The sequence below is a fragment of the Triturus cristatus genome, chromosome 10, assembly GCF_964204655.1.
Source record: "Triturus cristatus chromosome 10, aTriCri1.1, whole genome shotgun sequence".
NCBI lineage: Eukaryota > Metazoa > Chordata > Amphibia > Caudata > Salamandridae > Triturus > Triturus cristatus.
In genome coordinates this window covers 997,679,813-997,705,954 of record NC_140593.1, presented here as the reverse complement: position 1 = coordinate 997,705,954, position 26,142 = coordinate 997,679,813, and the positions used below count along the sequence as shown (strand labels likewise).

General features: G+C 51.1%; 1 protein-coding gene across 1 annotated transcript in view; it reads left to right on the top strand.

Annotated features, from left to right (window-relative positions):
- The first annotated feature begins 18,460 nt into the window (after positions 1 to 18,460).
- The window catches only part of TOP3A (DNA topoisomerase III alpha), a 262,802-nt gene continuing 255,120 nt past the window's right edge, over positions 18,461 to 26,142 (top strand). Inside the window, exon 1 of the mRNA XM_085628981.1 lies at positions 18,461 to 19,223. Within this exon, the coding sequence (XP_085485107.1) occupies positions 19,032 to 19,223 (192 nt within the window). The 5' untranslated portion in view covers positions 18,461 to 19,031. The remainder of the gene's footprint in view (positions 19,224 to 26,142) is intronic.

Below are 26,142 nucleotides of genomic sequence, written 5' to 3'. Positions count from 1 at the left end.
GGATTTAATTTCCTTAGGATACTCATCTGGTAGTTCGCTCCTTTGATGGCGTTGCTGATGTAGCTCTGCATATGCTGATGCTTGTTTAGTATAATTCCCAGAGATCTTGCAAAGTCTACAAAGTGAGGTGTAAAATTGAGGGCGGTTTGATGCTTCATCCAAAGGTTGATTTGGTGATTATGTTTGGGTGGAGTAATGAGGAGGAATTCCGTTTTGATGGCGTTAAGTTTGAGATGGTTGATAGCAAGCCAATTCTGTGTATTTTGAAGAATAGCGTTGAGGGCAGTTAAGTCATCGGGGGGGAGATTTTCAGGAACAATTGTATGTTGTCTGCATACATGTGAATATGAATGTTGATCGATGACAAGGAGTCTGCTAAAGGTTCCATGAATAAGTTGGAGAGAATGGGAGAGAGGGCAGATCCCTATGGGAATTCCAGGGTGACCGCAGAGGGCTTGGACATAGACTGGTTGAACTTGACTCTTTGGGTTCTGTTATGGAGAAATGAAGTAAACCATTGAAGGACGGCCCATGATAACCCCATTCTTCTATCAAGTAGGTTTAGAAGATTGTCGTGTTTCACAGTATCAAACGCTGATGTCAAGGAGGATAAGAAGACATGCTTCATTCTGATCCTACATTGATAATACGTCATCCACTGTGTGTGTTAGTGCTGTTTCTCTGCTGTGACCTTGGCGAAACCCAGACTGGTATTGGTCTAGGAGTTAGGAATGAACTATGTGGTTGCAGAGTTGAATCTGTACACATTTCTCAATACGCTTCCCCAGAGTGGGAATGTTGGGGATTGGGCAGAAATTGTTTAAGTCTGAGCATTCTGCAGTTGTTTTTTTAGGATGAGGGTGATCTGCCCTACTTTTAGACAGCTGGGGATTGTGCCTTGAAGGAGTGAGGTATTTACAATCTTGGTCCATAAAGGGAGGATAGATGATTTGATCTCCTGAAAAATATTCGGAGGGAAAGGGTTGATGAAGTGATTGGATGGTTTCAGCACTGTAAGCAATTAGTGAATGTCACTTTCTTTGAGGGGAGTGAATGTGTGCCAGGAGACATTGTTTTGGGGGGAATAACCAGGGTGACCAATATGAATATTAGACTATGAGGGATGAGTACTGGTGAGTAAGTTAGTTGGTATCAGATCCCTTGTTGTCTGTTGCTCCTTTTCAATAATGTCCATTTTTTTCATGAAGATGGAGGCAAAGTCTTTTCAATTTGGATGCTCATTGGATCCACTACTGGGGAGGTTGAGTTGGTTGTTGGATTGTTGCTTGACAATTTCAAACAGTTTTTTGGGGCCATTTCTAGGTTAGTCCAATTGAGCTCTGAAGAAGTTGGCGTTTGAGTTTCTTATTCTTTTGTCGTAAGTGTTTCTCACTGATCTTAACCTTTTCAGGTGCTCCATGGAAGGTGAGGATCTCCAGGCTCTTTCTACTGGTCTCAAATTGCGTCTTTCAGTATTGAGGTTTTCGTTGAACTACGGTTTAGAGACTTTGGTGGATAAAGTTTTTTGTTATAAGGGAGCGAATGAGTCGAGGATGTTCAAGTGGAGGTATTGTAATGCTCTGTAAGGTCTTGGACGTCCACCATGTCCACCTGGGGAGTCTGGTAATTGTTTCTGAGGGCTAATAAGTCAGGTTTACGTTCTGTAGATTTCTTTTCCAATATATATATTTTTTTACATGAGCTTTTTTTGGGATCACACCAGCATTGATGAGGAAGGTAATATGGCGGTGGACTGTCCACTCGCAAGGCAAAATAGACTCCAGTGTAGAGTCTCTCCTTTATTGTGAGTAGGGCGATCACAAATTTGGGTCAGATCAAGGTCTGATAAAAAGGATTTAAAGGTGTTTACTACCTGATCATTCAGGTAATTCCAGTGAAGGTTGAAGTCCCCAAGAAAGATCTGGGTAGCTTGTTGATCAGCCATGGTTGAGATTACTTCCATGACTTGTTCGATGAAAGCTAGGTTGTCTCCAGGAGGGTGGTAGATTAGATTAAGTTTGCAGATGAGTCTATCGTTGCTGACGATATTGATGCAAAGGTATTGTCCCGCAGGAAGGGCATCAGTAGCTGCCTGAGTAACAGCTGGGGTATTATGGTAAATTCAGGTACGTTCCCCACCAGGTCTGTGAGTTCTCTCTGGTCTAATGATGTTGTAACTAGGGGGGACTAGTAGGTCTGAAGTAGGGGCGGATAGGTAATTTAACCAAGTTTCTGTCATAATAACGAGGTCGAGCTCATGAGTGCTGGTGTGGTCATAAGTGTCAGACGCATTACTAAAAGCCGATCTGCAATTAACGAGTATGCATTTCAGGTGAGCATTGGGGTGGACTGTGACAGAACGATTGGTTTTGATACGCTTGAGATTGGCTTTGTTTACCCCTCTAGTGTTGTGACTCTGATTTCTGTAGGGATTACTTAGGATGGTTTGGATTCGTCCCAGACAAACCTTGTTGGTGTCTTTTTTTGGGGGTGTAGGAAAGGAGTAGCGCATGGATGTCCCTTTCTGAAAGGCAGTTAGTCGATCTCCTGGGTCGAGAGGAGGAATTGGGGTAAGGAGTGAATTTCCTATTAAAGTGTGTGTGTGAAGGTTGAGGTTAGGGAGCTAAACGAATTGGGAGCCAGCTTGATTCCTCTGAAAACTGTCAGGCCTCCAGTAGAGCAACATCTCAGTGGTTAAGGATGTAAATCTTAGAATATCTTCCTTGAGATGTAGCAGATTAAGTGAGATCTCATCAAGGCAAGACTCCAAAGAGGCAAGGGGGCAGGTGGTCATTAGGATGGAAGGGAATGTTAGTAGTGGAGGAAGGTAGAGTTTGAAGGTCAGTAATATCCTGCGGTGGGATTGTCAGAGTGGTGGAGAGGATAGCCTGAGGGTCAGTGATGGCTGCCTCAGAACTGGGGTGGTGAGGCGGGAGTGGATATAAAAAACAAAAAGTACCTTCTCCGCCCCGCAGCCACACGCTTCTCCTCCATCATCTGTCCGCTGGAAGCACCCAGGCTTACGGACTCTCCCAGCCAATCATGTCGCTGCAGGAGCAGCGTTCTGACTGGTCTGAGCCTCCTGTTTGGATGCTCAAGCAGTGCCTGGAAACCTGGGCATGTTCACCACTGGGCTGTGCAACACAGCCCAATGAAGAACATGCCAAGTGCGCATGACGGTTTGGCCGTCCCTAGAGGGCTGGCCAAACTGTCATGTGCATTTAGAGGAGTTCAAACCACTCCTGCCCTGCTCTGGTGTCACAGAGCCCCACCCACCCCGCCTCCCGCATAGAAAATAAAATGATAATAACGTCCTGTTATTATCATTTTCTTTTTCTTTTTTGCCCTGCTAAAATTGCAGTGGGGCAAAGCTCCTCTGCCATGGCAGAGGAGCCACTGCTGAGGATGGCAGACGGTTTGGGGGGGGGGGGGGGAGTGTCCTTATTTAGAGATCTAAGAGGCGCGATTGTAGTTTCTTGTGAAGAAGCCTAGTCCAGATGGGAAGATTAGATTACTCAGTCTGTGGATGAAGCTGCCCCCAAAGTCCACACCAAATCAAAACCCAGATCCAGGGCGGCCGGATGGTATAACCACCAATGGTTAGAGCTAAAGAAAAATGTTAAAAGAATCTAAAGGGATTGGAGGAAAAACTATGATCCCCACCTGAAAATCAAGTATAAAATTGCCATAAGAAATTACCACAACAATATAAAAATTACTTAGGCTAAGTTCTTTGCAGAAAAAATAAGCCAGGCTCAGAACTCCACTAAGGAATTATTTGGGGTAGTTAAGGCACTCACCAATCCCAACCAGGACCCCCATCCCTTAGAGACATCAGAGGAGAGGTGTAATGATTTAGCCTCCTTCTTACTCTCAAAAGTAACTGACATCTACTGCTCCTTTGGAGCAAGTAGGGAGATAACCTCAGGGGGGGGAGGAGGATCAGGACGAAACCCTTCTGCCAAAAACTTTCACCATTCTCCTGCTAATGGAAGCAAATAAGCAGAATCCCTAATGGATAGAGTGAAGTCTGGTTCACCTTTAGACACGGCTCCGCCCCACTTCCTCAAGAAAGCCACATCTGCCATCCTACCATCCCTGATTAATGTCATGAACCAGTCTATGGAGACAGGCATTGTCCCAGTGGCATGGAAACATGCCATTATTAAACCACTTTTTAAAAAGCTAATGTAGACCCATCACAACTAGTTAATTACCGCCCCATTTCCCTGCTGCCTTTTGTGGGTAAATTGGTGAAAAAGTATGTTAATAAATCATTGGCGGAGTTTCTAGAAACAAATCAATGCCTCCACCCAACTCAGATGGGATTCCAAGCACAACACAGCACGGAATCCACACTGGTGGTGGTAGTGGAGGAACTTAGGGCATCATTAGATCAGGGGAATTCAGCTGTCTTACTGCTATTGGACCTGAGTGCTGCCTTCGATACGGTAGACCATTACATTTTACGAAGGAGACATTCGGACATCGGGGTACAGAGAACTGCGCTCAAATGGTTACCATCATTCCTGGAGGGGAGAATATTCCATGTCTTAGAGAACACAACCTTTTCGATGTCCATGAGTTGTGGGGTACCACAGGGCTCCTCGCTGAGCCCGACACTTTTCAATGTGTACAGGGAGCCACTGGCGGAGATCGTCCAAGAATTTGACATCTTCATGATGTCTTATGTGGACGACACTCAATTGGTGATCTCCCTGGACTCAAAAAACAATATGGACTCCAAAAGACTAGCACCTTGTATGGAAGAGTCAAGGAGTGGATGACAAAAAGCTGCTTAAAGCTGAATGGAGGCAAAACCGATCTAATGGTCCTTGGGAACAAGCAAATCCCCAGGCATCCCATAAGCTGGCTGGATTGTCTAGGCCGCCCCCTGTACCTAAAGAAACTATCAAAAATCTGGGTTTCTGGCTAGACAAAGATCTCTCTATGGCAACACAAGCCAAGAGAGTCGCAGAAACCTGCATTGGACTCCTAAGAAGTCTCCGAAAGATCCTGATCGAATCCCTATGCAGCACAGGAAAAAGGTAGTCCACTCTCTGGTCAGGTCGCGGATGGATTATGGTAATGCACTATTCCTGTGGGCACCGAAATATGTGACCCACAGACAGCAAGTAGCCCAGAATGCAACAGCAAGACTACTGTGCAAAGTTCCCGCTCGAGAGTCGGTGAAAACACACCTAAAATGACTACACTGGTTCCCTGTGGATGCCAGAGTCAAATTTAAGGTGTTAATTATGACGCACAAAGCCCTACACAACAGAGGACCTAGGAAAATAAAGAGTCTATTATCTCCTTACACTCCTAATAGGCACTTGAGATCAGGTTCAGAAGTATTCCTAAAACCGACTAGGGCCTTATGGTGGAGGTGGGCAGGAAGATCTTTCTCCCACCAAGTCCCCAAACTCTGGAACTCCCTGCCACGTGAGCTTTGAATGATGGACAAAGAACTGCAGTTCTGCAAATCCACTAAAACATGGCTGTTCAAACAATATCTCTAAGACCTGCCCAGTCCCACCTAACTAGCTGTCTCAGCTCTAGGAAGCCTTATGGCAGCTATGCCCTCTACAAATCTATAATAATAATAATAATAATAATAATATTAATAATAATAATAATTGTGAGTTAACAATGACCAGACCCTTTTGGTTTCTGATGGACTCAGTAGAACTGTGACTTGAGTGTTTGGGTGTGGTAAGCAGAGTTCATGTTTACAAAGTTGAGTTTGCAATTACGCGCAAAGAAATAAAGAAATGTAATAGCAAGCTTTGTGTGTGGCGAATTCATTTATGAGTATCCAGGCTGCAGAGGACACTACAGTGATGACTGGGAGGAGGAGGAATAGGACTTAGAGTAAGGAAGAAATCTGACAGTTGGCCACCTCCAGGCAGGAAACCGGTCCTATTAGTGAAGTGTTTCCTCAGGCCTTGCTACTTGCAGACTCTAAATGTATCCTCGACAAAAATGACATAATTTAAACAAGCATTTGCAATGAAATAGGTCTCGCATTTATAAGAGTTTGAGCTATTGGCATTGTAAAATTACAATGCCTTTTATTTATGTTTTGGTTTTAAAACAAATAAAAGGCATTGTCATATACAATGTCAATAGCATAAACTTGCATAAAAGCAGTGTGTGGCATGCAGCAGTGTGCGGTGTGCAGCAGTGTGTGACCTGCAGCAGTGTGAGGCGTGCAGCAGTGTGCGGTGTGCAGCAGTGTGCGGCGTGCAGCAGTGTGTGGCGTGCAGCAGTGTGCGGCGTGCAGCAGTGTGCGGCGTGCAGCAGTGTTTCGTGTAGCAGTGTGAGGCATGCAGCACTGTGTGGCATGCAACGGCGTGCAGCAGTGTGCTGCGTGCAGCAGTGTCGTGCAGCATGCAGCAGTGAGTAATGCAGCAGTGGGTGGCGTGCAGCAGTGTGCGGCGTGCAGCAGTGTGCGGCGTGCAGCAGTGTGTGCCGTGCAGCAGTGTGTGGCGCGCAGCAGTGTTTCGTGTAGCATTGTGCGGCGTGCAGCAGTGTGTGGCGTGCAGCAGTGTGTGGCGTGCCGCAGTGTGTGGCGTGTAGCAGTGTGCGGCGTGCAGCAGTGTGTGACGTACAGCGGCATGCAGCAGTGTGTGGCGTGCAGCAGTGTGTGGTGTGTAGCAGTGTGCGGCGTGCAGCAGTGTGCGGCGTGCAGCAGTGTGCGGCGTGCAGCAGTGTGAGGCGTGCAGCAGAGGGCGGCGTGCAGCAGTGTGCGGCATGCAGCAGTGTGCTGCGTGCAGCAGTGTCGTGCAGCATGCAGCAGTGAGTAATGCAGCAGTGTGCAGCAGTGTGCGGCATGCAGCAGTGTGTGCCGTGCAGCAGTTTGTGCCGTGCAGCAGTGTTTCCTGTAGCATTGTGCGGCGTGCAGCAGTGTGTGGCGTGCAGCAGTGTGTGGCGTGCAGCAGTGTGTGGCGTGCAGCAGTGTGTTTTGTGTAGCAGTGTGCGGCGTGCAGCAGTGTGTGGCGTGCAGCAGTGTGTGGCGTGCAGCAGTGTGTGGCATGCAGCGGCATGCAGCAATGTGTGGCGTGCAGCAGTGTGCGGTGTGCAGCAGCGTGCAGCAGTGTGAGGCGTGCAGCAGTGTGAGGCGTGCAGCAGTGTGTGGCATGCAGCAGTGTGTGGCGTGCAGCAGTATGTGGCGTGCAGCAGTGTGAGACGTGCAGCAGTGTGAGGCGTGCAGCAGTGTTTCGTGTAGCAGTGTGAGGCGTGCAGCAGTGTGCGGCGTGCAGCAGTGTGTAATGCAGCAGTGTGTAATGCAGCAGTGTGTAATGCAGCAGTGTGCGCAGCAGTGTGTGGCGTGCGGTAGTGTGCGGCGTGCAGCAGTGTGCAGTGTGCGGCGTGCAGCAGTGTGCTGCGTGCAGCAGTGTGTGACGTGCAGCAGTGTGTGGCGTGCAGCAGTTTGTGGCGTGCAGCGGCATGCAGCAGTGTGTGGCGTGCAGGCGTGTAGCAGTGTGCGACGTGCAGCAGTGTGCGGCGTGCAGCAGTGTGTGGCGTGCAGCAGTGTGAGGCGTGCAGCAGTGTGTGGCGTGCAGCAGTGTGAGGCGTGCAGCAGTGTGAGGCGTGCAGCAGTGTGTGGCGTGCAGCAGTATGTGGCTTGCAGCAGTGTGTGGTGTGCAGCGGCATGCAGCAGTGTGTAGCGTGCAGCACTGTGTGGCGTGCAGCAGTGTGTGGCGTGTAGCAGTGTGCGGCGTGCAGCAGTGTGCAGTGTGCGGCGTGCAGCAGTGTGAGGCGTGCAGCAGTGTGTGGCGTGCAGCTGTGTGCGGCGTGCAGCAGTGTGCGGCGTGCAGCAGTGTGCTGTGTGCAGCAGTGTGCTGCGTGCAGCATGCAGCAGTGAGTAATGCAGCAGTGTGCAGCAGTGTGTGGCGTGCAGCAGTGTGCGGCGTGCAGCAGTGTGTGCCGTGCAGCAGTGTGTGGCGCGCAGCAGTGTTTCGTGTAGCATTGTGCGGCGTGCAGCAGTGTGTGGCGTGCAGCAGTGTGTGGCGTACAGCAGTGTGTGGTGTGCAGCAGTGTTTCGTGTAGCAGTGTGCGGTGTGCAGCAGTGTGCGGCATGCAGCAGTGTGTGGCGTGCAGCAGTGTGTGGCGTGCAGCGGCATGCAGCAGTGTGTGGCGTGCAGCAGTGTGTGGCGTGCAGCAGTGTGCGGCGTGCAGCAGTGTGTGGCGTGCAGCAGTGTGAGGCATGCAGCAGTGTGTGGCGTGCAGCAGTGTGTGGCATGCAGCAGTGTGAGGCGTGCAGCAGTGTGAGGCGTGCAGCAGTGTGTAATGCAGCAGTGTGTAATGCAGCAGTGTGCGCAGCAGTGTGTGGCATGCGGTAGTGTGCAGCGTGCAGCAGTGTGCTGCGTGCAGCAGTGTGCTGCATGCAGCAGTGTGTGGCATGCAGCAGTGTGTGGCATGCAGCAGTGTGTGGCATGCAGCAGTGTGGCGTGTAGCAGTGTGCGGCGTGCAGCAGTGTGCTGCGTGCAGCAGTGTGTGGCATGCAGCAGTGTGTGGCGTGCAGCAGTGTGTGGCATGCAGCGGCGTGCAGCAGTGTGTGGTGTGCAGCAGTGTGCAGCAGTGTGAGGCGTGCAGCAGTGTGAGGCGTGCAGCAGTGTGAGGCATGCAGCAGTGTGTGGCGTGCAGCAGTGTTTGGTGTGCAGCAGTATGTGGTGTGCAGCAGTGTGTGGCGTGCAGCAGTGTGAGGCGTGTAGCAGTGTGAGGCGTGCAGCAGTGTTTCTTGTAGCAGTGTGAGGCGTGCAGCAGTGTGAGGCGTGCAGCAGTGTGCGGCGTGCAGCAGTGTGTAATGCAGCAGTGTGTAATGCAGCAGTGTGCGCAGCAGTGTGTGGCGTGCGGTAGTGTGCGGCGTGCAGCAGTGTGCGGCGTGCAGCAGTGTGCTGCGTGCAGCAGTGTATGGCGTGCGGCAGTGTGTGGCGTGCAGCAGTGTGTGGCGTGCAGCAGTGTGTGGCGTGCAGCGGCATGCATCAGTGTGTGGCGTGCAGCAGTGTGTGGCGTGTAGCAGTCTGCGGCGTGCAGCAGTGTGCAGCAGTGTGCGGCGTGCAGCAGTGTGTGGCATGCAGCAGTGTGAGGCGTGCAGCAGTGTGTGGCGTGCAGCAGTGTGAGGCGTGCAGCAGTGTGCGGCATGCGGCAGTGTGCTGCGTGCAGCAGTGTGCGGCGTGCAGCAGTGTGTGGCGTGCAGCAGTGTGGGGCGTGCAGCGGCATGCAGCAGTGTGTAGCGTGCAGCAGTGTGTGGCGTGCAGCAGTGTGTGGCGTGTAGCAGTGTGCGGCGTGCAGCAGTGTGCGGCGTGCAGCATGCAGCAGTGTGAGGCGTGCAGCAGTGTGAGGTGTGCAGCAGTGTGCGGCGTGCAGCAGTGTGCGGCGTGCAGCAGTGTGCTGTGTGCAGCAGTGTGCTGCGTGCAGCAGTGTCGTGCAGCATGCAGCAGTGAATAATGCAGCAGTGTGCAGCAGCGTGTGGCGTGCAGCAGTGTGCGGCATGCAGCAGTGTGTGCCGTGCAGCAGTGTGTGGCGTGCAGCAGTGTGTCGTGTAGCATTATGCGGCGTGCAGCAGTGTGTGGCGTGCAGCAGTGTGTGGCGTGCAGCAGTGTGTGGTGTGCAGCAGTGTTTCGTGTAGCAGTGTGCGGCGTGCAGCAGTGTGCGGCGTGCAGCAGTGTGCGGCGTTGTTAGACGGACCGGGAGGGTCGGCCGAGGACAAGGGGAGAGGTCTCCGGGGAGAGCCGTCTCCAGCGATCGTACAGACAAGTAACTTCCCCCCCACAGATGTACACCACACAAGGATAGGCTTTAACGCTCTTTATAAGCAGTTTCTTAAGGTACGATGGAATGGTACAAGGAGGTCTGGACTCCGGGGTCCCCTCGATTTTAGTCTCTGGGTTTGGGAAAGGGGGTAGCGGGACAGTCTGGTTACCAATCTGGTAGATGCAATGATGGATAGCTCACAATCCTCGAGCTTGGTGTTCTAGCTTGGACGGTCCGCGGCAGCGCCAGCAGGTCCCGGTGAAGATGGTCGTTACACGGTCCGCGGCAGCGCCAGCAGGTCCCGATGAAGATGGTCGTTACACGGTCCGCGGCAGCGCCAGCAGGTCCCGATGAAGATGGTCGTTACACGGTCCGCGGCAGCGCCAGCAGGTCCCGATGAAGATGGTCGTTACATGGTCCGCGGCAGCGCCAGCAGGTCCCGATGAGGATGGAGGATGTAGAAGGCCGCGGCAGCGCCAGCAGGCAGGACGATAGTTCACAAGGCAGGGCTACGGCAGCGCCGGTAGTCCGACAAGGATGAGTTCTTCGCGGTGTCTCTCGACTCCAGGATACAACTGCCTCCCTGCTCTGGAGCTGCCCTAGTTATAGGTCTGGCGCCCTTTGATGTCCGGACCCTCGCACTTGGAGGTCGGGAGGTCCGGGATGAGGGAGTCCAGACACCCAGCAGGGGGTGGAGCCAGCGCCCGGGGGAGCTGGAGGGCGATCGGCACCTGGCGGGGGAGAGCCATCGACACTCCTTTCTCCCATCGACCTGCCAAGTGGTCCGTTCACCTCCTGGGTGGATGGTGGTGCCGGGATGGCGGGGCCTGGCCAGGCCCAGGGTTAGGGTCGAGCTGAGGCCACGCGGCCTCGTGGTGCAGTGTCCAAGATGGCGGCTGGTCCGGATGGGGGAGCCGGGAGTGGGTCGGCCCCATGATACACAGATGTCCGGGGGCAGGAGTTCCGTCTGGAGACGGGTTGCGGGCTGGTCCTGTGGGTCACACCTGGAGGGCCGGGGCTTGGGCCGTGTCATGCGGGGAGGGAGCAAGCCCTTCATGTGGCCTGTCCAACAGGCGTCCCCCCCAGCTGAAGGCGGGGAGAGTCACCCATCCTCTTGGGGACTTTCCTCGTCGAGGCGGAAAAAGCGTGACAGGCCATCTGCGTTGGCGTGGTCTTGGCCCGGCCGATGTTCCACAGTGAAGTCCATCCCCTGCAGGGAGATGGACCAGCGCAATAGTTTGGGGTTCTCCCCCCGCATCTGCATTAGCCACTGCAGGGGTCGATGATCTGTCTGCACCCGGAAGTGGGTGCCGAAGAGATAGGGCCGGAGCTTTTTGAGGGCCCACACCACTGCGAAGGCCTCCCTCTCGATTGTGCTCCAGCGCTGTTCTCGGGCCAGGAGGCGTCTGCTAATGAAGGCCACCGGGTGGTCCAGCCCCTCGGGGTTCAGCTGGGAGAGGACCGCCCCGATGCCATGGTCGGAGGCATCCGTTTGCACAATGAATTCCCGACTGTAATCGGGGGCCAGGAGCACAGGGGCAGTGCACATGGCGGCTTTCAGCTTCTCGAAGGCCGCTTGACAGTCGGGGGTCCAGTTAACCTTCTTCGGTTGGTTTTTGGAGGTGAGTCCCGTGAGGGGCCCCACAATGCTGCCATAGTCTTTCACGAACCGCCGGTAGTAGCCGGTGAGCCCCAAGAAGGCTCGGACCTCGGTCTGCGTGACTGGGGGCTGCCAGGACTGGATGGCAGCAATTTTGAGTTGCAGAGGGGCCACCAGACCGCTCCCCACCTGGTGTCCGAGGTAGGTCACGGATCCCTGACCAATTTGGCACTTGCCGGCCTTGATTGTGAGACCGGCCCGCTGGAGGGCCTGCAGGACCTCTCGGAGGTGGTGGAGGTGGTCGGACCAGTGGCGGCTGTACACAGCGATATCGTCCAGGTAGGCGGCGCTGAACTCTTCGAGCCCCGCCAATACCTGGTTCACTAGTCGCTGAAAAGTAGCTGGGGCATTCTTCATGCCGAAGGGCATGACCTTGAAGTGGTAGTGGCCATCGGGGGTAGAGAAGGCGGAACGTTCTTGGGCCCGGGGTGTGAGGCCGATCTGCCAGTGGCCCGCTGTCAGGTCGAAGATGCTGAGGTAGCGGGCAGCCCCCATGCGGTCGATCAATTCATCCGCTCGGGGGATGGGATGGGATGTCGGTCCTGGTGACAGCATTCAAGCCCCGATAGTCGACGCAGAATCGGAGTTCAGGAATGGTGCCGGGGGCAGCAGCTTTGGGGACTAGCACGACCGGGCTGGCCCAGGGGCTATCCGAGGGCTCGATGACCCCGAGCGTGAGCATCTTGGATACCTCTTCCTGGATGCAGGCCCGCACCCGATCTGGTACGCGGTAGGCCCGGTGTCTGACAGGGGGACTGTCCCCAGTGTCCACGTCGTGCAAGCACCAGGGGGTGACCCCTGGGGTAAGGGAAAACAAGGTAGAAAACTGCAGCAGGAGGTCCCGGCAGCCTTGGCGCTGTTCTGGGGTGAGGGCGTCGGAGAGCCGAACCCCGTCCACGGAACCATCCTTCTCCTGAGTCGTCAGGAGATCCGGGAGAGGCTCGGAGTCTTCTTCTGCTCCACTGTCTGTAGCCATCAGGAGGCTGAGCTCTGAGCGCACAAAGTGGGGATTGAGTCTGTTGGCGTGGAGGACCCGGAGGGGGTTCCGGGGAGACTCCATATCGATGAGATAGGTGACGGGACTTTTGCGTTCGACCACTTTGAAGGGCCCTGTCCACTTGTCCTGCAAGGCACATGGTTCGGTGGGGGACATCACCCACACTTGCTGGCCTGTTTCAAATTCGATGGAGGAGGCATTGCGGTCGTGCCATTTTTTCATGTCCTCCTGACTGGCCTCAAGGTTTGCTTTGGCCATCTCCCTGAACCGCCGGGTCTGGTTGCGTAGTGTCAGGAGGTACTTGAAGACGTCTGGAGGGGTCTTTAGGGGGGCCATCTCCCACCCTTCTTTGACTAGGCTGAGGGGCCCTCGCACAGGGTGCCCGTACAAGAGTTCGAACGGGCTAAAGCCGAGGGACTTCTGGGGAACTTCCCGATAGGCGAAGAGGAGGCACGGAAGTAGCACATCCCACTGGCGACGGAGGGGCTCTTCCAACCCCCCAATCATTCCCTTGAGCGTGCGGTTGAACCGCTCGACTAGTCCGTTTCCTTGGGGGTGATAGGGGGTCGTGAATCGGTAGGTGACCCCGCACTGTTGCCAGAGGGACTTCATATATTTCGAGATAAAGTTCGTGCCTCTGTCGCTGACGACTTCGCGGGGGAAGCCCACCCGGGAGAAGATCCCCATTAAGGCCCGGCCGACCACCGGGGCTGTTACCGTTGGCAGGGGCACCGCCTCGGGGTAGCGGGTGGCGTGGTCCACCAGTACCAGGATGAACCGATGTCCTTGTGCTGTACGGGGGTCCAGGGGCCCCACAATGTCTATTCCCACCCTCTCGAACGGGGTGGTGACAACTGGGAAGGGTTGCAGAGGTGCTTTGAGTTTGCGGCCGCTCTTCCCGCTGGCCTGGCACGTGGGGCAGGACCGGCAGTGGTTGAGGACGTCGTTTCTCATCTTCGGCCAAAAAAAGTGTGTCACCAGGCGACTGTAGGTTTTGTCCTGGCCCAGGTGTCCCGCCAGAGGGACATCGTGGGCCAAATTTAGCAGGAAGTCTCTGAAATGGAGGGGCACGACCAACACTCGGCTGGCCCCTAACTCCGCGATTCTCTGTTCACTGTATAGTAGGTCGTTGTCCCAATAGATCCAATGGGCTCCGGTGGTGTCCCCTGCGCTTTGGGCGAGGGCTTGCTGGCGGAGTCCCTCGAGGGAGGGACAGGTCTTTTGCTCTTGACGGAACTGTTCCTGGGTGGGCCCCCCTTCTTGACGCCACTGAGCTAGGTCGGGAAGGTCCTGGGGCTGGGCGACCCCTTCGGGGGTTTGCTCTGGGGGGTCGGTATAGTCGGTGTCCTCTACTGGAGCGATCGGGGGAGGAGGTGCTGGCCACTCTGGTTCTGCTGGTCGGGGGATGGTACGGGCGGCCATGGACCGGGTGGTTACGCACGCCCAGTCCGGGAGGCCCAACATCCCCAAGTGCTCTCTCCTTTCGACGGCGGCCCACGGGGAACTCTCAAGATCATTCCCCAGGAGACAGTCCACGGGGGCATCATCTCGGACCGTCACCTTCAACATGCCGGAGACTCCTCCCCATTCGAAGGGGACGCAGGCCATCCGACATAGACTTTCGGAATTGTCGGCCGAACGGACGGGGCAGAGAATGTTCGGCAGGATCTGCTCTGGTTTTACCAGGTGACAGCGGACGGCCGTCACACTGGCCCCTGTGTCACGTAGTGCTTCGGCCCGGCGCCCATTAATGTTCACCCACTGGCTATATTTTCTGGTGTTGGCGGGTAAGGGAGCCCGCGGGACCATGTCTCTTCCCCCTAGGCACGCTAGAACCATGGCGGCCGGTTCCCACTCTTGTTGTGCCTGCTCATATTCTTCTTGTTCCTCGGAGATTTGTTCTCCCCCCAGGGCGGCGGCAGCTACCTGGCGGGGTTTTGGCGTTTGGTTCTGCGGGCAGTTCGGGTCATTGGCGTAGTGGCCGACTCGCTGGCATCGGTGACACGTGACGTTGGCTCGGAACCCCGGGCGCATCGGGGGGTTGCCCCGGCCGGCCGGGGGCGGGGTGCTGGCAGCGGGAGTGGCCGGGGCGGTGTCTCTCCCTCGCCCCTGGCCTCCTCCTCCTCCTCGGGGACGGTGCTGACCTTGGTGGTTCCGGTTCTGCTCGTGTGGCCCTCTCCGGCCCACTCGGGTGCTTTCCCACCGGTCAGCTTCGGCAGCGAGTTGCCGGAGGTCAGTCAATTTACTGTCGAGGAGGTGCTGCCTGAGCTCGACGAAGCAGTTGTTAGAGAGGTGCTCCCATACCATAAGATTAAAAAGTTGCTCGTAGGTCGTTACGTGGCTTCCCTTGATCCAACCCTCGAAGGCTCGGCTGAAATAGTTGACATATTCCTCCCAAGTTGTACCCGGGATCCGGGTGCAGTCTCGAAACCTCTGGCGGTACATTTCGGGCGTGAGCCCATATCGGGTGAGGAGGGCAGCCTTCATGTGGTCATAGGATGACATCTGATGGTCTGGGAGCTGTAGCAGGGCATCACGGCCTTCGTTGACGAACCTCCCCCATAGGCCGGCTCCCCAGTCACTTCGATCGATCCGGTGGGAGGTCATGGCGATCTCGTAGGCCTTGAACCACTGTTGTATGTCGTCCTCCCGGACATACTCTCGAACGACATCTTTGGGGATGTGGACTTTCTTTTCTGTTGCTCCCGGGGTGCGCGGTCGCTCGGGCACCTCCGGTTCTTTGTTCTGCTTCCGTAGGTCTATTTCTGCCAGTTTGCGCTTGTGTTCGTACGCTAGTCTTTTTTCTTCGAGCTCTCTCTGCCTCTGTTTTTCTTCCCGTTCTTCTCGGAGCCGCAGATGTTCCAGGTTCAGTTTTTGCTCGGCTAATTTTAGTTCACCGTCCATTTTGAGTCGTGCCATTTCTAACTCATGTAGTCTGTTTTTTTCTCTTTCTTGGATCTCTTCCTGTGAAAGGCCCGTTCCTCGCTCCTCGGGAGCCGTGGCGATCCTCTCTGACGCTGCACTGTTTCGGTCTGGGGATCTGGTGACCCCGGTTTCTGCCCACGACTCAATGGCGTGCTTGAAATCGTCTTTGGTACTCAGGCCGGTGGTAGCAATGCCTAGTTCCATGCAGAATTGTTTTAATTCTCGATGGCTGTACTCTTCCAATTTATCCATCTGGAATTTCTCGGTAGATCCGCTCTCTTTGGTTGACATTGTGGTTTTGTCTCGGGGTGAGCTACTCTCTGTACGATTACGCGTTGATTCGGATCCCACCGCTGCCACCAATGTTAGACGGACCGGGAGGGTCGGCCGAGGATAAGGGGAGAGGTCTCCGGGGAGAGCCGTCTCCAGCGATCGTACAGACAAGTAACTTCCCCCCCACAGATGTACACCACACAAGGATAGGCTTTAACGCTCTTTATAAGCAGTTTCTTAAGGTACGATGGAATGGTACAAGGAGGTCTGGACTCCGGGGTCCCCTCGATTTTAGTCTCTGGGTTTGGGAAAGGGGGTAGCGGGACAGTCTGGTTACCAATCTGGTAGATGCAATGATGGATAGCTCACAATCCTCGAGCTTGGTGTTCTAGCTTGGACGGTCCGCGGCAGCGCCAGCAGGTCCCGGTGAAGATGGTCGTTACACGGTCCGCGGCAGCGCCAGCAGGTCCCGATGAAGATGGTCGTTACACGGTCCGCGGCAGCGCCAGCAGGTCCCGATGAAGATGGTCGTTACACGGTCCGCGGCAGCGCCAACAGGTCCCGATGAAGATGGTCGTTACACGGTCCGCGGCAGCGCCAGCAGGTCCCGATGAGGATGGAGGATGTAGAAGGCCGCGGCAGCGCCAGCAGGCAGGACGATAGTTCACAAGGCAGGGCTACGGCAGCGCCGGTAGTCCGACAAGGATGAGTTCTTCGCGGTGTCTCTCGACTCCAGGATACAACTGCCTCCCTGCTCTGGAGCTGCCCTAGTTATAGGTCTGGTGCCCTTTGATGTCCGGACCCTCGCACTTGGAGGTCGGGAGGTCCGGGATGAGGGAGTCCAGACACCCAGCAGGGGGTGGAGCCAGCGCCCGGGGGAGCTGGAGGGCGATCGGCACCTGGGGGGGGAGAGCCATCGACACTCCTTTCTCCCATCGACCTGCCAAGTGGTCCGTTCACCTCCTGGGTGGATGGTGGTGCCGGGATGGCGGGGCCTGGCCAGGCCCAGGGTTAGGGTCGAGCTGAGGCCACGCGGCCTCGTGGTGCAGTGTCCAAGATGGCGGCTGGTCCGGACGGGGGAGCCGGGAGTGGGTCGGCCCCATGATACACAGATGTCCGGGGGCAGGAGTTCCGTCTGGAGACGGGTTGCGGGCTGGTCCTGTGGGTCACACCTGGAGGGCCGGGGCTTGGGCCGTGTCATGCGGGGAGGGAGCAAGCCCTTCATGTGGCCTGTCCAACAGGCGTGCAGCAGTGTGTGGCGTGCAGCGGCATGCAGCAGTGTGTGGCGTGCAGCAGTGTGTGGCGTGCAGCAGTGTGTGGCATGCAGCAGTGTGTGGCATGTAGCAGTGTGCGGCGTGCAGCAGTGTGCGGCGTGCAGCAGTGTGAGGCGTGCAGCAGTGTGTGGCGTGCAGCAGTGTGTAATGCAGCAGTGTGTAATGCAGCAGTGTGTGCAGCAGTGTGTGGGATGCGGTAGTGTGCGGCGTGCAGCAGTGTGCTGCGTGCAGCAGTGTGTGGCGTGCAGCAGTGTATGGCGTGCAGCAGTGTGTGGCGTGCAGCAGTGTGGCGTGTAGCAGTGTGCGGCGTGCAGCAGTGTGAGGCGTGCAGCAGTGTGCGGCGTGCAGCAGTGTGTGGCGTGCAGCAGTGTGTGGCGTGCAGCAGTGTTTCGTGTAGCAGTGTGAGGCGTGCAGCAGTGTGCGGCGTGCAGCAGTGTGTAATGCCGCAGTGTGTAATGCAGCAGTGTGCGCAGCAGTGTGTGGCGTGCGGTAGTGTGCGGCGTGCAGCAGTGTGTGGCGTGCAGCAGTGTGTGGCGTGGTTTGTAAACAGCAAGAAAAGCGGACATCAAAGGAAGGGTGGGAGGGAACGAGCATATGGGGTGTGAGTTATAATGAAAGTTAATTGTTGTAAGAGGGGATGCAGGAAGTGAGGCCGAGCGTGCGCTGGCAAAAGCAGTCTGCTGCTTTAAAGTCCGATGCCAGATGCCAGCTTTGCGCTTCAATGCCTCACATGCACTGGCCATAAACCGCATTCCTAAGGTCTTGTGCCCCTTACTAAATCTCTCTGAATGCGTGAGGCGGCGCAGGAAGTAGCTGGTGGCAAATGAAATGCGCGTGGTTGTGCGCGTAACCGCCACCCGATCCGCCTGGGAAGCCTTTGGGAGCATTTTCTGAAGCCCCTACATAAGTCTCGCTGTGCGATCCCTTACGCGATACCCAGGCGAGACCTAAAACATACCTGTAAATAAGATTCGTTCTCTAGTGAAGTGCTAATTTTGAAGTTTCTAATAAATTATTATATCCTTGGTTTCGGTGTAGTTTTTACAAAAATTGAAAGGAAGTGAGTCCATTTCAAGATGGCCGCTATACAGCTATTGGGTGGTCACCAGGCCTAGTCTCTGGCAGGTTTTTGACAGTGTGAGGGCCATAGAAACTGTAGAAAGACTGTGGGAATTGCGTGGTCTTTACGGATACGAAAAAAAGTCACCCACCTTCTTATTCCACGTATTATGCATGCAAGCTGGGCAAGATGAAATTAATACCTGTGTTGTTAGATGTACTAAATTGATTTAAACAGTGTCCGCTTTCCGTCGATTGGAACGGATATTATTAGTGCAGTAACTAAGAGATCGCGAATGAGACGTCCTAAAGAGCCACATGTCCAATACATGATAGGGTGATTGTACTAATACAAACGTCATTTTATATGTTTTTGGAATAAAATTAGCACAATAAAAGAGTGTCTTTACTGTTTATGTGTAAATGTTTATAGAGGACAACACTTCCTCAAAATGGCTGCATTTTTCGCAACACGTTAGCGGGTACTGGCCTAGGCTCACGATTGATGTTTCATTTCATTGCGACAGTTGTATATGCAGTACGGCAGGAGAGAAGGCGCCTGTTTTCATCTTTGGGAAAGTTCGTGAGACGTAGTGGGTGGGTGTTTTGGGAATAGGGAGAGCTACCCGCTTTTTGTGACTTCGAGAATAGAGGTTACAGTGTGTTGGGAAGAGGGGCACCCCGCAATACACTTTGGGTAGTTGTGGGTCTGCCCTGATTTTTTGTGCCCCCCTGTATCTAGTGCTGCAGGTAACATCCGCGGGCAGTGGTGACAAGTGCCCGTGTTAGTGAAAATGCCAGGGCATCTCTCTTTTGGATACGCTAGAAGATGACGGAATTGGCTCTTAATACTGAATTAGAATGGCTGCAGCTCACAAATATGTTAACCTGAAAGCAATGACAGGTCACAAGTAATTAATCCCAAATTTTGAGATAGAGGTGTACACTATGCTACCATAAGCATACTGTGCAATATAATCTAAAAGAGGGAGTTTTAGGATTCAGGAATCATTTATGATTCAGCAGAGGTACTAGATAACATGAAGTCAGTGGGAGTTGGCAGCGCCCCCCTAAGTAAGGGATGATCTTTCAGCCCGCGATTTTAGCCTCCTATGGGTTCAGGTTTTTATCCAAGTGTAGTAGTAGGTTCTGTCAGTCCTCCGCCATGTTGCAGGCTCGCAGAGTTCAGATTCGTAAAGTCCTCTGTGTTGCAGAGAAAAACGACGCAGCGAAAGGAATTGCTGACATCATGTCCAACGGGAGAATGAGACGGGTAAGTTCGTCACTCTTCTAACTCGCAGTATGCTTTTCCACTTTGTTTTCTTGTTCTTAAGCACATGCCTGCACAGAAGTCAGTTTTATGTCAAACGGGTATACATCATAAACATTCACTCCACTGAATTGCCTGTGGCACGTAGTCATGGCCTTCCTCAGATATAAATTGCACCTCTGAATTATGCGAATAATATCTCAAAGTCTGATTGTGTTCATAGATAGACGGCAATTGAGATTCGTCAGGGTTACTAGGTGCTGTTACCTCTGGCTTACTGTTTGGTACCTCAGGATCTGCCGTTAATACTCCTGGCCCTAGTGGTCAAGAGGCAGTATAGAACAGAAAGTAAACACTATGCCAAGAACTCACTGTGTTTCCATTACGCCCCCTGAAACAAATACGAAACCTTTAAGGAGCAGCGAGCAATAAAAGTGGCTCAATTATTTATTCTGTCACTTCTGCTACCTTTAGTATTTTTTTTAATTGACAGGCACGTGTTCATGGCCAACATTTAATAAATAGAGTAGATCTTGCTGTAGGTTCATAGAATTTTTGTGGTGCATTGCAAGTATGAAAGTTTACTTATTTTAACGTTTTTCCTTGCCCACTTACATTTTTAATGTTTTTTTGTGCACTGTTAAGTTAAGGGCGCAAACCAAGACTAGTGTATTTGCAATCAAAGCAAATGGATGTAGCCTCTATTCCAGTATCTACGCCCTCTTGTGTAATGCCTAGCTTACTCATTCGTCTTGGTCACGACCTGTATAACAGACAGCTAGCAAAGTAGTGTTCGCCTCAAGGGAACATGTGTCAGTTCTTTTACTCTTTAATCAAATGCACGGCCTCTCAGCATGGTCCGATTGACCCAGTAACATAACAGTAAAACTTGGTTAAAGATTCCCAACCTGTCGGCTATGCACCACACCTTTGTCTTTAGATTGAACGTACACCGTGATACCAAAACTGTCCAAATGGTCAGTCTTTTTGGCTACTGGGATCTCATCGAATGTACAATGACAGCTTAGAGCCATCCGCCTTGCTGGGTCAGGGAACCTACATCAGTCATACAAGAAGCACTCAAGTTACTTGCCCTGTAGTCCTCTCTTACTCTGTACAACTGTGTTAAGCGGTTACGCCTTGACTGGGCCTTCCCCACCCCTCGTAACAATTGAAATGGGTTTTCCCAACATCACTAATAAGCAACTTGATGGTGGGGCCAAAAGTGAGGCAAGCAAAGTCACATGAGCCCCTGTAGGGAAATTCCTAATAAATCCTTACTGGTCCAGTGGTGTCAGGGAGATCCCTAAAGAGGAGCAAAGGACGGGACCCAGCTGCTTATAAGATCCAGGGTACCCCGCTCCTAGGACTGAAGAGTGGAGCACCAACTAGCTGATACTTAACAACTTGAGTTGGTAGCTATACTGTGTTTACCCATCATATCCTGCCACTTAATGTTTGGTCTGGGGCTCAACAAGCCCTGGCTCTCGATGGTTCCCTTCCATTTCCATTCATGCTCGAAGAATCAGAGATAGACTTGAACCAAGATGACCAAGCAGAATCTACCGGTGTCTGAAGCTATTCTAATCCTATCCGTTCAGCCTCTGGGTCCCAGGCCATGCACTTCTGCTCTTTGATAAACCATTCCCATTTTAGAGATCTGTAGATGGGCAGTTTCTTGTGCTACTCTAATTAGCCCTTTATGGCGCAGGGTCTGAGTCGCACACCCCAGGAGAGACAGAGGCTCTTTTGGTTTTATAGAAAAGGTTTCTGATGGTACTATAATTAATTTACTAAAGACACATTCGGCGCGCTCCAATAGACTCTAAGCACTTGGTCTACCAAAGGCACCATCAGTCACACCAGTTTCTACTCTGCATACACCTTAGAGACACATTCTCTCTCTGCAGGTAGTCATGTCCGTTCATTGTCTGGCACATCAACTCTGGAGCCACTGGCGACCTGCCAGCTTGCAACTGGTAGTAAACTTGGCATCCAAACATCCTTGCTTGTTCTCCTGTGTGGATGAGTTTCCAACACATGGATCCTGAAAAACATACTGTTTAAAATCGTTAAGTGAAGCTCATCAAATCCGAGTCTATGATGCGTCAAAGTCACTGATGGTACTGACGCTACCACTCAGCAAGGTGTTGAAATTGGCATGAAGGCCTTCTGTAAACACAGTACTTTCTTCAGAATAATAAACTAGTCAAATTTCAGCCACTATGTAACAAGGCTGGTTACAAATGAAGTAATCCATTAAACTTAATAATGTTGTTAGTATATATTTGGAAGTAGCAAAAAGAGAGCGAGGAAGGACAATGGGGGATGTCCTTTTCCCTAATTAATAGTCTAGAAAAACGTGGACGAACCCCTAATGAATCCTCGTGCCAGGATGACTCAATTCTGAATGTTGGAATGCAGAAAAACCCATTGGTTTTTAAGAAGAACCCTCACCCACAACCTAGTTGGTGGCATGCTTCATCATTGTGTTCCCAGCTGGGCTGCCAAATGCAACCCAGCTGTGCTTCGACACAAGTGTTTCAGCGGAGCGGGTTTTGATTTTTTTTTTATATATGAAGTGTGCTTAGAGTGGTGATATTAAAAATTTCTCTGGGTTCCCCTGCTGAAAAAGTTTTATTCCTGGGGGCCTGGGACACAGTAAAAACAGTGCGGGATAGTATGAAGGTAAAAATTGGTCTTCGTTATCCCTTTAAGTGTTGGTCGACATGTTTCAGCCTTCCCAAAAATTATTATGAGGCTTTCTTCAGGACCATGTGATGTGAATTGTAATGTGAAAAAAAGGAAGCCATGTGAATTATTCGCAGCACACACTCTAAGGTATGCTGTGGTGTAGCCTTACTTACGGAGCCACTGGCTGGTTAAACCTGAAAGACAAAACACAACATAAAGGACGTACACAACATGTAGGAAAGTTTGATTGTTACTCATGTCTAGCTTCGTTATCCTTTCGACTGTGCTGACTTTCGTATTCAAGTGCACTCCGTGAGTCAGTTGAAAGGATTCATTACATACATTCATTCACACCTAGACATGCAACATACACTTAGTGTATGCAAATTCGTGCATTTGTGGTTGATGCTGGCATACATGTCTTGTAGTGAACATTTGTAATTAAGATTGTGTTGTCACACTTGTATGTGATCACGGTTTTGAACAAAATATCTTTGTTGGAACTTTCATTTGTGGTATAAATGGTATTCTAGGTAACTATTACCCGTAAAAAGTGACCAGTGTATCTGGTCATAAACGAATTACGTCTTAATGTGAATGCATCCGTGCTAAAAAGGCATGCGATTTAAAAAATATTCATTTTATCACAGAAGAAACAGTAAAAGTAGATGAGAACAACCCGCAGTATCTAACATTAGCTACGTAGACTGGGTACTTTAATGGGTCCCGGAAGGGGGCGGACTCCTGTAGTCAAACACTGGTGAAACAAATATGGCATCTTAGATTTTACGAGCCCTAATTATGAAGGAGAAATTATGGTCGGGTGATGCCAAGGACGGCCTAAGTTTTGCTTGTAAAAACTTACGTCATCAAGGTTGACGGCCTGCCGATCCTACCTATTCCGGTCTTCTCGGGATACTGTAGGTGACCGCGGACGGTGGTTGCGGTCCTTTGAATGCTTCGTGGCTGCGTGTGAAGACGTAAACACGTGATTATGGGTACGTAAAAGGTGCTTAACCACTAGACCGTCTCCCTAGGTGTGCTGCATACAATGGTATTGCGCACCGGAAATGCGTTTATAGTGAGCATAACCAAGGGACCGTCACACTGGATATGCGGCTTTTAAAAGTATAATAAACTGTGAAAGGATTATAATTCGTTTTGAGGTATAACCATAACAATAGCTATGAGACCTACCATGGTGTTGCAAACAGGGAAAGGATATTGATTCCTGTTTGGAACGTACGTGTCATAGTGGTATTTGATTAAGTATGCCACGCATAACACAATCTCCCCCCGAATTACTAGCTGTTCAGTAGTGCTGATCAATCTGATGGCTAATATGTAATGAGTATTAGTATTATGCTCTCTATCAAAGAGAGGGGGGGGGGTCGTATTTAGATTCAGGCAACATTAGTAAGACCGTAAGAGAAGATGACTGACCATTGCGCACAGTGTCTTATTCCGAGTGTTGGTATTTGTGTCAAGGCACTAGTTGGTGTGTTTGGATCTAGAGGCTCCCCATGTTGATATTAAATATACTACATCATGTATATGGGTTTCAGAAGACCATCAGTAGAATGTAATCCACGCCATAGTAATGTTTTTTGGATGACTATATGCAGAATGTTATGTCATGGGATTGTACTCCCGGTACAGGGATGTTCAGGTGCAATGTTTTTGATGGTGCAGTTATCTCAATAGTTTTATGTAGATTCTGCTGAAACAGTACGTAAGTGCCTGACTCCTTCCTGCCTTGCCACAATATTATACTATGTGATTACGTCATAAAATCACGTATTAGGGTGCCCTGTTGTGTGGACAAGTGGGAGGGACTGTCTATTAATGTCTGTTCATTGAGTTCCAAGGGATATTATTGTTTAGTCCGTTTTTGTGTGTTGATAAACGGTAGAACCAACGTTGTTCTTTTTCTAGAAGGCGGCTCTGTAGATTGGTTGAGTCCTTCTCCTGCAGCTCAATATCAACCCATCTTATGTCGTTATTTGAATGTCCAGTTTCTAGGAAATGATCAATCATCTTTGTAGTGTTGCGTTTACATCGGATGTTACTCCTATGCTCGCAAATCCAGATTTTGACTTTGCGACTGGTCATGTCGATATATCGGAGACCACAAGGGCAAGTGATTAAGTAAATAACATTGCACGAATTACAGTTTGTGTGTTTTCTGATCTGCCAGGTACTATCTGGTTCCAGGTTCAGGGATTTTGAAGGTTTAGTGAGGTGACACACGCTACAGTTCCCGTAAGGGAAATGGCCAGTTACATTTGGGAGTCCCCAGGTATTTAGCACTGTTATGGCAGGTTTGACATGATGTTGTGGACGTGTTGCCACAAGGCTGTCTTTTAGGCTTCTTGCTCTTTTATATGAGAACGTTGGTTTATCCAAGTTTAGTTTGCCTGTGTTTAGAATCCTCCAATTCTTTTGTATAATCTGTGACACTTTATTAGAGATTGAGTTATAAGTAGTCACGCATGTCAGTGGGTTGGTCGCAAAAGTACGTTGTGTCTGTTCCTATAGACCTTTGCGGTTTTGATTTCTGGCATGTTTCTGTGCAGTGTTGATAACTTTGTCCTGATAACCCTGTTCCTTGAGTTTAGTTGTTAGAGATGCTGCTTCATCTTTGTAGTGTTTGATGTCGGTGCAGTTGCTGCGTAATCTCAGGTATTGACCAAAGGGTAGATTTTGTCGCAATGGCCTGGGGTTGAAGCTGTCAAAATGGAGGAGGGAAGTTGTAGCTGTTGGTTTGAAATGTGTTTTTGTCTTTAACTGACCTTCCTCAGCTCTGATATCGAGGTCTAAGTAGGAAATGCTTTTCTTATTCACACTGTGGGTGAATTTTAAGTTTGGGTCGCATCCATTAATCCACCCAAGAAAAGTGTGTAACGTGTCTTCCTGGCCTTCCCATATTAGGAAGACATTGTCGATGTACATTTGGTAAAATTTGATGTTGGATGCACATGGCATTCTGGAGTTGAGGAGATGTGTGTTTTCGAAGTTAAAAACATACAACCCCGCCACACCAGGGGCAAAAGTATATATTTGTCAATTACAAGTCTACTACAAGTTAGCTTGTACTTTTAGAGCTGTACGACAATGGCATTGAGAGACCCCATGTGTGAGACCCTTTCCCTCAAGTTGTAAGGATAAAGGGCCAGTAACAAATTGGAGTCCGCATGTGTTCTCTCCTAAAATATATAGCTGAGCCACCAAGGCTTTCTGGACTCCCCATAGTAGTTTGGTTAAGGAGTCAAGGCTGAGATTATGGAAGGTGGTGTGAAGAGTGAGACTCGGTAAAGCATACCATTATCATTACAACCACAATAGAGATTGAATCTTCTGCCCAAGTTACTACCCGAACAACAAAAATGAATATCTAATGACGCCTTCAAATTATTAATCAGTAAAAAGTAAAGCAAATTAGTAAAAAAAAATCACTATCTGGAATACCCTGTTAGAAGATCTGCTCTTATTCCCTGTTATCAGCTTCTTTTTAGGCAAAAGTAAGTTAAAAACACTCCTCTCTTGAAAGGCAATGGAGATCATGGACACTAAATGATGACGTGATCATCTTGGAGTAACCGTAAACCAGAAGCTGTACAGGTGATCACTGTCATTCTCTTCTGCATAGGTCTTGGAGTTTGTGATCAGCCTTCATTCATAATTGCTCAATTGTTATCCGTAACTTCCACAAAACAAGGGATTTTATAATCAGACACCAACAGATTTGACATTTATTTGGGTGCTGCAGCAAGCAACGTACCTGGGCGAAACCCTGCACCCCAGAAACAGTTAACTGTCACCATCCATAAAGGGAAAAGGGGGCAGGCTCCCTCCTTGAGACATATGTGATGGGGAGACTTGTATTGCTGTTTTCCCTGACACAAGTGACAGTGAATGTGCCAATTGAAGCACTAGACCGGCTGTTTGAGCTTTCCTTTTAAATAGTAGCCCTTAAACGAGCAAAAAAAAGTAAAATTACAGTTGAACTTCAAGGGATAAAAGCAACTCAAAAATGGCACGATAAGGCCTCCGACGTACCACCTGTAGCCTATTTCCTTAACCAATGCACCACAAAGTTCTGTCTTTATTAGAAATTATCTCTGGCAAGTTCGCGTTATTTCTTTATTTTACTTTCAAATCTTATTTAGGAAAGACAAGTTATTTAAACACTATTTTGTTTGCCACCTATGACCTTCCAAGCACCTCA